General features: G+C 35.8%; 1 protein-coding gene across 4 annotated transcripts in view; it reads right to left on the bottom strand.

Annotated features, from left to right (window-relative positions):
- Positions 1–15887, bottom strand: part of LOC105842530 (inositol-trisphosphate 3-kinase homolog) — a 98486-nt gene that overhangs the window by 17392 nt on the left and 65207 nt on the right. The window contains exon 1 of one of the 4 annotated variants that reach the window (XM_038013490.2): positions 12308–12646. The exons of the other annotated variants lie outside the window; for them this stretch is intronic. Within the exon in view, the coding sequence (XP_037869418.1) occupies positions 12308–12445 (138 nt within the window). The 5' untranslated portion in view covers positions 12446–12646. Of the gene's footprint in view, positions 1–12307; positions 12647–15887 lie in introns of those variants that run through there. 4 annotated transcript variants of the gene reach the window in all.

Here is a 15887-nt window from a genome sequence, read left to right as displayed (position 1 = left end):
TGAATTTTTTCAACGGTACCCAAATTAATGATACTGGAAGGATATGTTGTGGGTTCCAGATTGCTATCTCCGCATACTTTATCTCCGCCGTGTTGCAAAAATGTATTCCAACTTAATAGGTAAATGAGCCGCAATTTAATTAAGCAATATTATAAATTAATGCTTTGAGCTTTGGTTTGAAAGATAGCCGTTATCCTAGTGCCAATCAGACTTTAACCCATGTTTCAAAGTGAGGGGCGACAACAACGACATGATGAGTATGAGCTCCCCATAACAGGTATCATCAGGTGGACCATGAGCTCGGCTGCCCATCTACGGCCATGAAAAGGAATATAATTTAACCACAACAGCATTTCAATGGCACATTTTGAACACCTTCAAAAGGGCAAAATTTAAATAAAAGAGTGGAAACAAAACGATTTATTCTTTTTAAAACCTATGGACGATAACCCCAATATTTGGTGGAATTTTACTTTGAAATTTCAAGACGTCTTCAAAACTGTTTAACGCAGAATACAGTTTGCGCAAATACTATAAGATATACCGATTACTATAAGACATTCGTACATACGCATGTGACGCAGAAACATTACGTCTATAAAGATCTGCTTATACTTTGTGATAACGTTTATTGGTTTTCCAACGTCATAATATTTTATGTAATGTGATGTATTTTGAAGTTTGATCTACTCGACTTTGAAATTTGTCCTCATATCCTTTAATTAGAAATTTACCAATTTATTTCTTCACTAGCTTGTCGGAACTGCCGGAGGAAACCTTGACTGCGATCAGTCATATTTTTTATGTATATTGCTGACATACTGCTTGTTTTTTTTTCTCGTATATAGATCAATATTGGATTTTTTTAAACCCCCAAATTATTCATTTTTTATTTTTATCTTGTTCATTTATGTTCAGACTCAAATCAGATTGATGGGTTCATATACCTTACCTTTATAAATCTAGAGTAAAAATTCGAATATCATGATATTGTGCATGTATCACTATTGGTCTTAATTTGAAGGTTATTAAAATAGTTACGTCAAACTACAGCCTTTAGCCTTTTGCTATGAATTTATTATCACGTCTTTCGTTCATTAAAATTACCGTTATTCTGACCTATTTTTCAAGGTTTAAGTAAAATCTCAAAATGCAGGATAATCGTAGACAGGATAGATTTTACTTTAATTTATTCGCGATGCCAACTAACAAATATGTAAACACATTATTCATACATTCAGTACATAACTAATTTCGTTTCATCCTATTTCATAGTCACAATAGGATGTAGTTATTACGAAGCAGATCTTGGGATAAAATGGAGACTTCGACCTCACTATAAAATCTCTGGGCTCCAGCAATCACTTTACATCAAGTGCACTTGCTTTTTGGAGCACTTTTATTTAATTCCAAGCATTTTCATATATATCTACCTATGAAACCTTCTCTGGACTTCCAATTCAAGACAAAAATTAGAAAAATCGGTCCAGCCGTTCTCGAGTTTTAGCAAGACTAACGAACAGCAATTCATTTTTATATATATAGATTACACGATGTTATTCCTTCACCGTGGAAGTCAATCGTGAACATTTGCTAAGTACGTATTGCATTAAAATAATTGGTACCCACCCGCCAGCGGGATTGGAACACCGATGTATCGCAAGATACGAATGCACCGAATGTCTTCTTATCCTTTAGGACGCGACGACTTCATGGCAGCATTTACGTTGTAGATGTCTATGGGCTCCGGTAACCACTTAACACCAGGTGGGCTGTGAGCTCGTCCACCCGTCCATGCAATAAATAAAAAAGTGGGCGGAGAGCACGTTCACCCATCTACTTAAAAAAGTATAGTTAAATACGAAGCACTTTAGTACCATTTTTCCATTGTTTGTCAACCGATCTTCTTTTCTTTTTTTGTGTAGCTAGTTATAAGCGAGCTTTAGTGTTATTAAAAGAAAATTTCTAAAGTGAATCTAGGCATTGAGGCTTCCCACGAATATTAGTTATAACAAATATTGAATTTGAAAGGCACGCATTCGTTTCGATATCCAATGTTACCCACATTAGATATCAGACCAAATGTCATAGTGTCACAAAATATACACGTAAAAAACTGTGATTAAATGTGCCCGATCATATTTAAGCGTGCCATACAGGACGACTGATTACATGGGCGTGGTGACGCACCGTCTGATGAAGGCCGGTGACGTGTTCGGCTAACGACCCAAATGAACCCATCTGGTCCGTCGGATGCCTTGTGGCCCATGTGTAATGTGGCGCCAAAACCATACACGACGTAGATTTGCTATCAATATAATTTGGCCAATTGTAAATTGAATTAGATGCTACAATACATAAACTAGGTTGGGCTTTCTGAAGCCTTTTATTTATAGGAAGGAAGGATTACCGGTGGCCCGAAGGCCTTTCTAGTTTTACCAGGCCCTGGCCTTATTGTATCGTAGTAACGCTTTTCAACAGTCCAATCCAATTAAGTCAACCAAGTCAACAGTCCAATTACGAATCCTCAAGTTCTTCGGGCACATCACTCGTAATGAGGACTCCATTGAGCGGTTGGTGGTGCAAGGGAAAGTCGAGGGCAAAAGATCTCGCGGACGATCTCCAACACGATGGACCGACCTCATAAAATCTGTGACTCACTCCAATATAAATGTTTGCTCTCACTCTGCGAAACATCGTGCCACATGGCGTCTCATCGCGAGAGCATCGGTATCGCAGGATCCGACTGATGCATGACCACGACCACTCTGTCAAGAGTGTACGAATAGGAAGAAGAACGCTTTTCGTTCGCTTCGTTTCTTTCTACGCAGGTACATAAGCCTAAGTCTTCTAATGACTTTGTTTTCTTTTTTCAAATCCAGTTTTAAGACTGAATCAAGTTTTTGCAACTGTTTTATCTCTTTCTACAATATTTTATTATATCCATCACCGTTGTGACCTCGACCGGAGCCTACCTACGCGTAATCAACTTTTATATGTATGTATAGATATTTCTATAATAAGATCATTTTATGGATTAAACTGGTTTTCGAATTAAAACCAGTGGTATCTTAAGTTCAAACGATTAAATTATTCACAGAGGTGTAGCTTTCTGAATTAAAATAGTCGTGACGCGTGATTTTGATTATTAGTAAATTGTTTCTGGACTCTAAGCTTGATAACTCATAAACAAACTTGACCTTTTCTAGTAGAAATGGCCTTACCGATATTCAGTAAATTAACAAAAACAGTAAACACAGTCGGTAGTCTGGCGCTCCGTTTACAACGGAATTTTTGAACGGAACTAGGCGCCAGATTCTACCGAATCTGTGGATATGTGGTACGATTATTAATAAATTTACTCATAGACCTTAAATAGAAATATGTACAGTATTTTTACAACTCATCAGGACTGATGATAGGACTAATAAACCTGTACAGTTACGTAGCAGCGTCGTGCCTATTCTTACCGCAAAGGAATCATGAATTCCTGTTTGATGATTAGGACAGTTTCTATATCTAATACAATCTATTCCCTTTTTTGGGTTTCGTCGTTCACCTTGAGATGACATTGTGCTTCAGTGTCTTCATAGAACCATGCGGGTCATCAAGGACAAATTAAAAAACTAAATTACATACTTTTTATATTAATATTTATTTTCTAGTAATTTATTCGATATGGCTTAAAACTTTGCACAGATCGAGACAGAATGAGAAGTTGGGTCAAGTTAAAATACAAACAAGGAAACAACGCACTTCCGGTATTATCCGATATGATGTAAAAGGCAAGACAAACTGGTGCGTATTAACAAGTCGATCGTTATTGATTACACATTCACATGAGAACACGGTAGATTGTATTAATTAAATTAAATTTCGAGATGATCATAAATAGTCGGGCCAGCTAACGTGTTAGCGTAATAATAAATTATATTTCGTTTCTGTATTTTTAGATACGATGGAACAACTTTATTCGATAAGACGTTCACTTCAAATCATAAATTTAATATCTTTTTTTTTTATCTAAAAAAGTGGGCAAAAGTTCTCGTATTTCCTGATGTTGAACATTTGCTAAGCTCGTAGTCCAACTTTAGATATGAGGTTGAAATGTTGAGTGTCCTAACCTGGCTTATGGAGTGGCTTATGGAGGGTACTTAACGGTAGGCAGCGGCTTGGCTCTGCCCCTGGCATTACTGAAGACTATGGGCGACGGTAACCACCCAACATCACGAGGGCCGTATGCTCATCAATAAAAAAAAGAAGATGAAATCTGAAAAAACTATTCATTGCTTAAACCACCTTATGTCCTTTCTGGTGTCCGAGAAAACACAATATGAATATCGCTACCCACCTTGACTTAAGATCTCAATTGTATTAATTTTTTTCAAAATTTAACAAGATAAATGATATAAGATTTATACAAGCCTATCATGGGGGAAGCAGCAGTTTAGGTAGTGGAGAAGAAAATACGATAAGCAGGTATCATATGCCCCAGTAAGCGTTGATTTTGACTACCTACTATTTTGATATTGTTAACAGTACGGGCGATGATGAGACGTTTTATGGCTGCTCCACAACTTTCAGTTTCGCACAGAAAGGCACCAGGCATACATTATGTACTAGAACCCACAAACAGCCCGAGATTTGAAGAAATAAAAACTAAAACTCAGCACATTCAAATGAATATTAAATCAAGTATGAAATCGCGCGGATTGATATCAACTGTCATGCTTATTTTTGACGCAAAGCAATCGTGTGTTCCGTGTGTCCGTGTATAAGGTTACTAGGTAAGTTCCGTGGCTCACTCACGTTACATATTTTGGATTGATTTTTTATCCTACATAATCTCGAGGGGCTTATACTAGCTGTACCAAATGTGTAGGCGAGCCCACAGGGCTCAGCCTGAGAGAATTTGGTAACACTACCCCTAGCAAGGGCAGTGCTTCGCTGAATCTAGAATCGGACCGCAATCGCGACCCACTGAGAAGATACGGCGAGAAACTTAGTGGGTTTGGTAAGAAAAATATCAATCTCAAATATTTCAATAATATTTCAAATGGGAACTCAGTTAACATTGGTTTTTAATTGCTTTGAATTTTGCTGATACCCCGTTGTACTTTGCCCTTTTAACAATTTACGAAAACAAATAGTCAATGGAATCATAGAAGACAAGAGACCGAGTAGAAAAGCTCGATCCAAGAACGAGGAATTCTCCGTCATTCCTAAATAATAAATCTAGACAGAAAATATTTATATAGCAATAAAAAAATACATTTTGCAATTGAATCGATATGCATAATACTGAAATTAGGCTTATAACTGCGATTCTCACATACATACATACATACATACAACATAAACTCATACTCACACCCAGACTAAAATCATAGACGTAGACATAGAGAAAAAAAACAAAAAATAGAAGCCGTAAATTAAAATATATTTTATTTGCAAAATCAAAGTATTATATGGGAGGAAGTCTGATTTAAATTCAACATCAAAACTGCGTCATCGACAAGCGCCAACCTTGCCGATTAGAGATAGCCTCTGAATATATAAATTGTCAACATTTCTCGCAAACCGTAGTATAAATAAATTAAATTTTTACAAAACATATTACGCTGATAAATATGTATTAGATTAATATTTTTAATGTTAAGTCCGACAAAACGAAAATGACATTTTTTCCTCGATACCATTTTCATCTCGATTTTTATGACATTTAATAAGTATTTTTACACGATATGAAGTATTAAAGTTGTTTCTAAAATTACTTTCATGTCTTTTGAAAATTTATTTATTTAAATAGGCTGTCTTACATTTCAATGTCTACATTCTGTCGGTTCTTGATAAATACGTTACTTATTCAATAACTAAACTAATTACTTTGCATTTATTGATAGAATTCGTTAACGTACGCAAAAGAAGAAAAAAACATGCACAAATTAGTGATTTATTGTGTACACAAGGCAGATTAGAGTAATTAATTAAGGCTGTTTTATTGTTTTGTTCTATTACTAAACAACGTATTTTAGATTAAAGAAATCACGTGGTTGGTCATGTGTCCAAAAGCGTTCCAAAAGGTTTAATGTCGTGTGACGTCACGATCTAGTAAACAAATTGATTTCTTGAGACATTCAAAATTGATTATGACCCCAGAATATTCAAATACGCAACGTGTTTCAAGGGAAGCGTGTTCTCAGTGGTCTTATTTTTTTGAATTGTCGTATTGTGTTTTATGACATCACACTACTGAATTTCATCATTTTACAAAGTAATTGTGAGCTAATTATAATTCATAAAATATATAAAATATAATGCAATAAAGGTCGATTCGTAATTTAATTGTTTCTCTAAACAATCAAACGGAGAAACTATTTAAGTTTATATAAGTACATTAAATGTTTGAAGCAAATAGATGAATTCTTTCTAAAAGCTATTTATGATCAGCAAGTCACGTTTTTATACATGAGCGACGAAGGAACGTGCTTCACAATAAAATGGCCAAAGGATAAATCGTCCGCTGATTGATAGAATAAAACTACATACATAATTGTTTCATCATAAAGCTAATACATACTAACAATGACGCGCGTTTATTTGCCGCGTGGTGATAATTATTGTATTCCTCAAAAATAGACAGCACGATTCTTTTCGCAGATACGATTTTATAAACACACGATAACCCTTGATATAATGGTCTGTTGTACTATTGATGTCATGATTGTATAAGATTTGTATATTAAAATGCTTATATTGCACACATATAACTATAATTGGACACAGTCATTACTGTAACAGTAGGCAGCTGGTTGTGAAGTAATTAGGAAGTCTGGTTAGTGGGGCTATGGAGATATACATGGATATCGAATCATTCTGCTATTATATTCAAAATTTCGCCCTCCATCGAAATAAAGCTAAAAAGGGTAAGGTTTACGGATATGATTGCTATACAAATATGCATGATTTTTTAATTAAGACAAAGTGCAATCAGTACTATTATTAAGAATTACTACTAATAGTTCCTGAATATCATTTATGGTGTATATATGGAATTGATAATGAATGAATTTTATTGGTGGCAGGACCTCTTGTGAGTCCGCACGGGTGGGTATAACCTCCCTGCCTATTTCTGCCGTGAAGCAGTAATGCGTTTCGGTTTGAAGGGTGGGGCAGCCGTTGTAACTATACTTAAGACCTTGGAACTTATATCTTAAGGTGGGTGGCGCATTTACGTTGTTCAGTAACCACTTAACACCAGGTGGGCTGTGAGCTCGTCCACCCATCAAAGCAATAAAAAAAAAATGGAGTTTACTAGAAATTATCCGGATAGTGTGGTCTTTTTTTAATTTAGAATATTTATTTTAAAGATTCCTACATGTCAATCGACCTAAAGAGCAAAGAATAATGTTTATTTATGAAGCGTCGGACACGCCGGTGAAAGTGGAGCGGATGCTAATTTTTCTTTGTATATTAAGGCGAGACTAAATCGGAAATATATTTTTTTTATTAGCAAATTTAAATATTAAATTTACTTTTCTAAGCTACTACATATATACATAGAAGTGCACATTTTGAATACCTTGGAAACATAAAACCATCATCAATCGAAGTGTTTTGAAGTTTAAGCTAACATGACTTTTAAGTGTCTTGGTTTCTTTTTTAGTTTATTCTTTGAACATATTCGTAATATGCGGAGAATTACAAAATTACTAATTTAGATATTCAATATAAGTCAGCATAATAGCATAACCTATAAATAAATGGCTATAAATCAAAGACACACCTATATTACATCAACTCTATTTCGTTTATAAACATTCTTTATCAATGTTAAAATTAATTCGAAAATGTTAAATATTGAAGGAAAACCAAAGTCTAATAGCTAATTAAAGCTACAATAAAATCGCAAATGACACTTTTAAATTTGAAAACTGTGGTTAGAGTTCACAATTTTCGCCATTTCAACTCCTATCTTTTACTTCGTAGCTTTTTCATATTCAAATTCTTTGTTAAATTTAGAAACTATCATGAGATAACTCCTTCTTCTAGATATGTAATATACCCAAATTAAATTACTGCTCAAATTCGTAATCACGCCTTTGACGCATAAATTACATTTATATACAAAAACTCCAATAAATATTAACGATAATAATTGCGTAGTGAATATAAACGTGTACAATTTACATAAACTAGTGACGTTCTCGTTTAATCCGGCTGAGTTCAAGCCAGTTATTTAAGAAAAAAAATTCTGGATATTTATAATGAAACCAATTTAGACTTTTAAACAATTTAGATAATTCAGAAACTGTTTTAGCCTAAACAATAAGACGCCCAGTGTATTCATTCATATCGAGCGACGTGACTATGCCGGTGTTTGAATATCTGTTTGAATATAGCATGCAGGTAGGTACCAATTTTTTGTAACGAAAAACGTATTTAAGTTATTTATGGTTTAACGAACGACTTCCACGATGATGGAGTAGCATCGTATAATAAATATCAAACCCCGCACAAAAATAAGCTAAGCTAAATAAATAAGCTAAGTAACAGATAAAATACTACATGGGGTCCCTTCGCAGCTTTTATAGAAGACATATTTTAATTAATAATTACACAGAGCTGAAAGAGGAATCGTAATGAAGTGTGCTAGAAGTAAAATAAGTATAAGAGTGCATAAACATTTATATTTTATAAAATCGATAACTATATGTATGTTCTCTGAAAGTTTTTGAGACGGATAATAAAGAATGTTTGTGATTATCATTAGAAAAAAGAAAAAGACTAAAGTCTTTCACAATGATTTTGTTTCACCTTCTCTAAAGACTTCATTTAGTTTACTATAAAAATAAATAAATATTTTAAGCTAAATATAATATAAATCCTGTTTATTATAAGTTGTTTGTTAATATATCTATGTAGTACGTTGTCAGATGTGTTGGTTTATAAGCGCTTTATTTTAAATTCTTGTATAAAAACTCTTTTGTTATACATTTGAGATGTATATTTATTTTATATTCACAATAGGAACATCAACAAATAAATAAAGCACGCACGAGGGACACTGAATTAATCCGAGGCTCTCTGACCTGACCTGGGAAATCGGCCTCAGATGGAAAGCCGTTCGAACCTCGTCTCCCTCTTCTCATTGCTCATGCCGCTTTGAAGGAGTTTTCCTCAAATACACTTCAATGAAGAAGTGCACATCATCTCGTCGCCTCTACATTAAGTTGGTATTGATACCCTTATGTGGCAGGCCACTTATGCAAATGCACAACTACACTGTTACGATACCTGCAGAGTGCAAATATGAATATGGCGCGAAACGTGGTTATCCAATTTTTTAACATGAAAATGTCGGTATTTTTTTATTATGCGCCCTTGATACTAAAATCAATGGGGCTGTCTGATGCCTTGCTTGGTGTTGTCTGGTCTAGAAGCGAGCATCCGATAGATCTGGTGATAGAACTTACTGTTGGTAGAACCTCTTGTGAGTCCGCACGGGTAGGTACCACCACCCTGCCTATTTCTGCAGTGACGCAATAATGCGTTTCGGTTTGAAGGGTGGGGCAGCCGTTGTAACTATACTGAGACCTTAGAACTTATATCTCAAGGTGGGTAGCGCATTTACATCGTAGATGTCTATGAGCTCCAGTACCAGGTGTGACATCCAGACATCCACCCATCTAAGCAATAAAAAAAAACAGTACGAATTTGCAGAAGAATTCAATCGATGCTCGATCTAGGCAGTCTATCGCAGATATTGGGATTTTTGTTGTGCGTAAAGCTGTAATCAAAACAAGACCGTACGTGACGTGCTACTATCGGTCATTGACATCAAAGGAATGGATAAGGTTAGCTGGTAGATAACTCGATTATTGCGTTAAGCTCGCCATTTTATAAGTTTTCGCAATTATTGTATTTTATTAACTGTGTGTACAATAAAGAATAAAGAAGGTGTTAGAGCGACCACTGGATCATTACTTACCCACGAAACACACATGTAGCAACTACTTCCGTAAACATCCTCAGACTCCATTGAAGTTAAAGGGCTTTAATGTTAATCGTCAGAAAGGGTTTTACATTGGGCTGCGTAATCGATTTTTCCACAGCAAAAACATTAAGAAGTGCTTTTTATTTCGTTTTCAGAAATGATGTAAGTATAGCCGCCGAAAATGAAACTCAAAAGGGAACAGTTAAAAAAACAGACATAACAATTGCCATGTTTTAAAATTAAAGTCATAAATCAAGAAGTGCAACGATCGCTGCGCAGCGGTCGACCTTCAACAGGAAGTGGATCTGACCGGAAGCAGTCGCTTGCAGTTTAGGTGCCGCCATTATTATTGGAAACGAACTAATGAATTGTATTGACCTAAATGGTCACAAATAAAAGCTGTTTTTACAAATTATCCAGCAACAATACAAATATATTGAACGACTCATATTGTAACTGGTACTGTTTCTATTATTGTTTTCATAGCTTAGATGAATGAACGAATTCATCGTCTATCTGACTTTAAATGATTAACTGATCCTATAGATGTCAGAACGTAAAGGCCGTCGGCCATTTTGCTATTTCTGATCGAAGTTTCAACTTGATTTTGTATAACGACTATCCCATCCTTAATACCGGAACGCATGACTGCTTCGCTGCACAAATAGGACAGACGGTGATACGCTCCACCGCCAGTACAACTACTATACAATGCTTAAAACTTCCACACTCAACCGGTTCTATAGCTACCGGAATCGTAGACATTCCAACAAACAAGACAAGTAGACTGCGACCCCCTTCTCCTGATATCTTAAGCAAACATAGTTATTTTGATAGGGAATCAAATCCGGAACCCATGACGTAGAAACCAGTAAACAACAGACCTAACAGATAGAATCAGACCCATTTGCATGAAGTCTGCTAAGAACTCAACCAACCGCGTATCGAGCCCGGAGCCTTTGGTGTAGTATTCCTGTCACTAGTAGACGAATAAGTGGGCTTAAAGCCACGATCAAAACACAATGGAAAATAACTACTAAATTATATACATACTCATAAAAGAAGTTGTGTATGATGTTAAACAGCAGTGCGTAAATTAAACAATTGCATCACGACTAAAATTAGTTGAAAATGAAATTCAAATTACTATTTGAAACTGCACTGCGTGTCGGAATGACCAAGCAGAGACTTAAACTACATACGTATGTGTGTGTACATAATATCACAAAGTTGTCAACAAACCGGTTTTAGTTCTCAGTAGTACATATAATAACGACCTAACATTGTTTGACAAAAAGTCAAAGTCTATTAAAATTAATTGGAAACATTGGATTTACATTTAACTCAATCACTTCACGATCTATATCAGATCAAATAAGCTGTGGAAATGAACAAAGTGCCTACTAGTGACAGGACATATTGTCCGCACCACTCTGCTTTTTTTTGTTACATCCCAATTTCTAGGTTAGAGCGGTAGTTATTCCAAATCCATGATATACCAAAATGGGCGTTGGTGTTTTAAAGTCTATCTGCGGGCTCAAATAACTTATTCATATGACGCAGGTTAATTGCCCATTTATTCTAATTATAAAAAAAAGGTTTATGTTGCGTTGTCGCTCACGAGGCGGCTAAATAATGAGAATGATGAGGTCACATTGCCACATAACTACAACCTTGTTTCGGGGTCACACAAAACCCTTTCAACTTTAAAACGTCTGCAGCGATAAAAATAGACTCTAAAAAAGTTTAGCGATAAAAACGTGACCCATTTACAAAGCAGCATGTTGTAAATATTACTGCAATAGCCAGCCCGCAAATGTTCCACTCTTGTTTAATTATCCTGTTAAGCTAACGATTTTTTCCTCGCAAAATCAAAAGGAGACAAATGTATTTGTCTTGTTCATTTTTAATACAAAAATTGAACCTGTAATACATACTTATTAGTCAGTCATGTATTGGATAGAAAAGGCAAATAAATATTGAATTATTATTATTATTTGTCTTTTGTTATTTGTCATTTACTTTTGTGAAACACAAAAGATTCCAAAAATCTAAGTGTCGAGCTAAATTATTATAATTAAGAGGAAAATGGTGTAATATACAAACAACTATACACGAATTTCAGTCACAGAAACTATAAAAAAATGTGAATAATTACTACATAAAATTCTCCCAATTATACCAACGCAAATTTAAATATAATAAAGCCAACACTACAAGAATACTAATAAATAATTCATAAATGTTATGGAACAGGTAAGAAGGGATATGACAGAGCAAATGAAGAGCATAAAGGCATTACATGCTTACTTTGTCTTTCGAAGGTAATCGCTTCAGATCGACCAGCTTCTGGTACTGTCGGAGAGCCCGCACGTAAAGTCGTCCGGGTAGCTCAGACGAGAGCCAGACGGGATTCGTAACTCGAGAAGCCACCCCTGCGTCACTCATCGCAAACCAGCACACAAACACACTCGCTTACTTATTTGCAAACAACGACTAACTAGTATGGAAACAAGCGCCAATCGCGCGTCCGAAGTGAACGTGAGTTACACGCAACACTGACGTACTTTGCGCCTCGCGCATGCGATCGTGGACCTGACTGCAAAAAGAAACTTTGATTTGACCACGCTTGAATGACTTTCCCTGCACCACTGGCGGCTACTACGAAGACCTAACCTACTTTTACCTCAGTAATGCGCACAAAATATACATTTTACGTGATTACACATAGTCTGAACATAATTCAAATACGTCTTAAATACCACATACTCTTACCACCAAAAGCCGCAAGTTTGAATTTGAAGCTCAGAGCTTGAGGCTAATATTGTTAAAAAGACAACATTGATATACCAAGTTCCTCTCGACTTGACCAAATCATTTTAATTTTTGTACCCTGGTTATGTGACACAAGCACTTTTAATTTCATAAAAGTTGTCACTGCCTCTATAGTGGAGTGTATTAAACAATAAATATTATGGTGGCCCTTAGAATATCCCGCAAATATGCCTAATATGTCAAACGACTACTACATATTGTCTTTTAGCATAAAAGAGACGATAGCGCTTGCTTAAGACAAATAGATTAAGATCGAAAGCAGTTGAAAGTTATTCTTCAGCCTTAATGAAGCTCTTTTCGGTTATGTTGATTAAGTTTTCAAGCCAGTTGTGGAATCTTACTATATAAATACAAATATTGTTTAAAGAACACGGCATAGTATATACATATTTACATCCTTCGCAAAAGCAGTATCTAGATCCTGCGCTCATGTTTAATATATCTCTACAAAGACATTTTTAACTGACTGAAGTAGGTTATACCAAAGATTTACTATATCACCTAATATTATGAAAATCATCTAGAGATTGGAATGCTGCCTTGATCTATTTCTTGTAAAAAAAAACTGAGTTTTTGTAAAAATCTTGTCTGAATAAAAATAACAAGCTTTTTGCTCTTGGCGTGTACCTACTGTTTAACCATTTACGGTTATGGACACATGGATATCGACATATTTTCAGATCAAAATTCATACCTAAATAAAAATTGGTGCTAAAACCATTTTAATACATTCTATGAAATTCATTACTTCCGGGCGAGTTTTTTGCTCCCTGTTTCATTGCTTTGATCACCAGATTTTTTGTGTGACAAACGAGGACATTTCATTGTACCTATCAATAGCCCGGTATAAAATATGCGTTCAATACATATTTAGTGGATAAATTAGAAATGTTTATTACATTTAACATCCATTTTATATCATACTTTCGGAGCAAGAGAGACAATACGCCTATCGATTTGTTATCACCCCAATATTTGTCAAACTAATAAGTACCTAATATTAAACTGCGACTGATGACAAACGCGGAAAATATAATGAATATATTCCATTTTTATCAAAGAGAAACGTTTCCAATTGAAATAAATGTATTTTAACTGTATAACTTGATAACAGAAAAATCCACGGCTGATTCCCAATTATTAGCGTAGTTAGTAGTAGTAGTAGTAGTATCATGGTCAACTCTGATCTATTTTTGAATATTTTGTGAATACCTTTTTTTTTCTAAATAAAAAACAACACAAGAAATATTGAAAAATATATTCCTACGATACATGCTTATCTTGCGTAAATAAAAAGTTATTTCTAATGTTATTATACATTCTTGTATCGTTCAAATAAATCAACAATTGCTCATGCATGTATATTGCTACGTAGGTTTACACTGTAAACATAAATTCAATAATCAAATTGTTAAAGTATATATTTCTAATTCAAACATATTCGTGAAAAAGAAGCGAAGGTGACCGCGAACAGAATTAGTGAAATACAACAAGGAATGAATACACACCTATGTACTATTATGTACTATATTTTCTAGGTACAAACGATAAAAACTAAAATTGACTTCGAACAAACTTTACTTTTAATTCACTAAATCTACTTTTAGGACTGTTGCACGTGATTACGAGAAATTTACATCTTGATATATCCGGAATTTTAAAATGATAAATAACATTAAACGCGAAATCAAACAGTAAAACTGTTTTAATCGTATCTGCGACTTGCAAAAACAAAAAGAAACGATTCTATTACATGATTAAGCTATGTATTTTTAAACATTATGAGTAGATAACAATTGTGTTTTACGTAATAAAAAAATGTCGCGTAAATACTAATTGTAGAGTAAAAAAGGTGCGAATAGCTGCGTTGAATAAAAGTGAAGTCACGCTAACGTGTAATTGAATTGACAATGCCTTATAATTAAACAAATCGGTGACAAAGCAACGTACAAGTTCTCCCGTATGTTTTATTGTTTTTAGTACTGTTGTTTCTTTTTTTTTTTTTTTTTTTTTTTTCCTACCTAAGCTGATAGCCCTAGCGGCTATTTCAGCGTAGCCTTAACTTTAGTAGGTGAGCTCACGGGGCTCAAACCTGACGATGTTGCTAACACGAACCCTAGCAAGAGTCGTGCTTCGCAGAATCTACCACCGGATCGGAAACGCGACCCACTGAGAAGATCCGGCGAGAAACTCAGTGGGCTGTGTCTGAGAGTTAATTTACTCGTCGAGCCCTTCGTCGCAAGCGACGGGTTCGACGAGAACGGTGACCGGTGCTTGAAGTACCTAAAAGCACCGTTAGTGGATCAGGAGGATCCGAGATGACGTGTTTAGGGCGACGTCGACTGCTTTCCATTCTGTCCGCAGGATCGGGAATGTAGTTACCGGCGGCCACGATGAGAGGGTTCTCGTGTCGTGCCGCTTTATCGAAGTGGCGCATGGACGCCGACTGCAGATACTTACTGATGGACTCTAAGTCCAGGTCGTCATGGAGGTCGACGTTCCTGACGAACCACGGGGCTCCGACGGCTATCCTGCAAAAACGGGATTGAATAATTTGAAAGGATTTTAAGTGTATGCGGGCCGCGTGAGCGAACACTACACTTGCATAGGTCATGACGGGGCGTATGCAAGTTTTGTAGAGTGTCACCTTATTTCTAAGGGACATTTTACTTCGCCTACATATCATCGGGTAGAGACGTCCTAGAATGAAGGCGGCACGGTCGCGTACCGTCTTGATGTGGGGGCGGAATGTCATCCTACTGTCGAGGGTGACGCCTAAATATTTGACCTTCGGGGCCCACGGTATGGGCTGGTCGAACATCGTGATTGGGCGAACGGCGGGGGCGGGGTTATTGACGCGCCTAGTCGGGAGGGGCTGTTGTTTCTTTTTCTATGCGTAATTTTATTTGTAACATCACCACTTTTTTTTGTCCCTACCTATTCGCTGGTAGCGTAAAAGGGTATTGGGAATTGGCTAACACTTAACTAGCCCTAGCAAGAGCTGTGCTTCGAAGAATCTACCATCGGATCGGAATCGCGACCCACTGAGAAGATC

The sequence above is a fragment of the Bombyx mori genome, chromosome 10 (assembly GCF_030269925.1).
Source record: "Bombyx mori chromosome 10, ASM3026992v2".
Classification (NCBI taxonomy): Eukaryota; Metazoa; Arthropoda; class Insecta; order Lepidoptera; family Bombycidae; genus Bombyx; species Bombyx mori.
The sequence above is the reverse complement of the archived record's forward strand: the minus strand, read 5'-3'. Positions and strand labels throughout refer to the sequence as shown.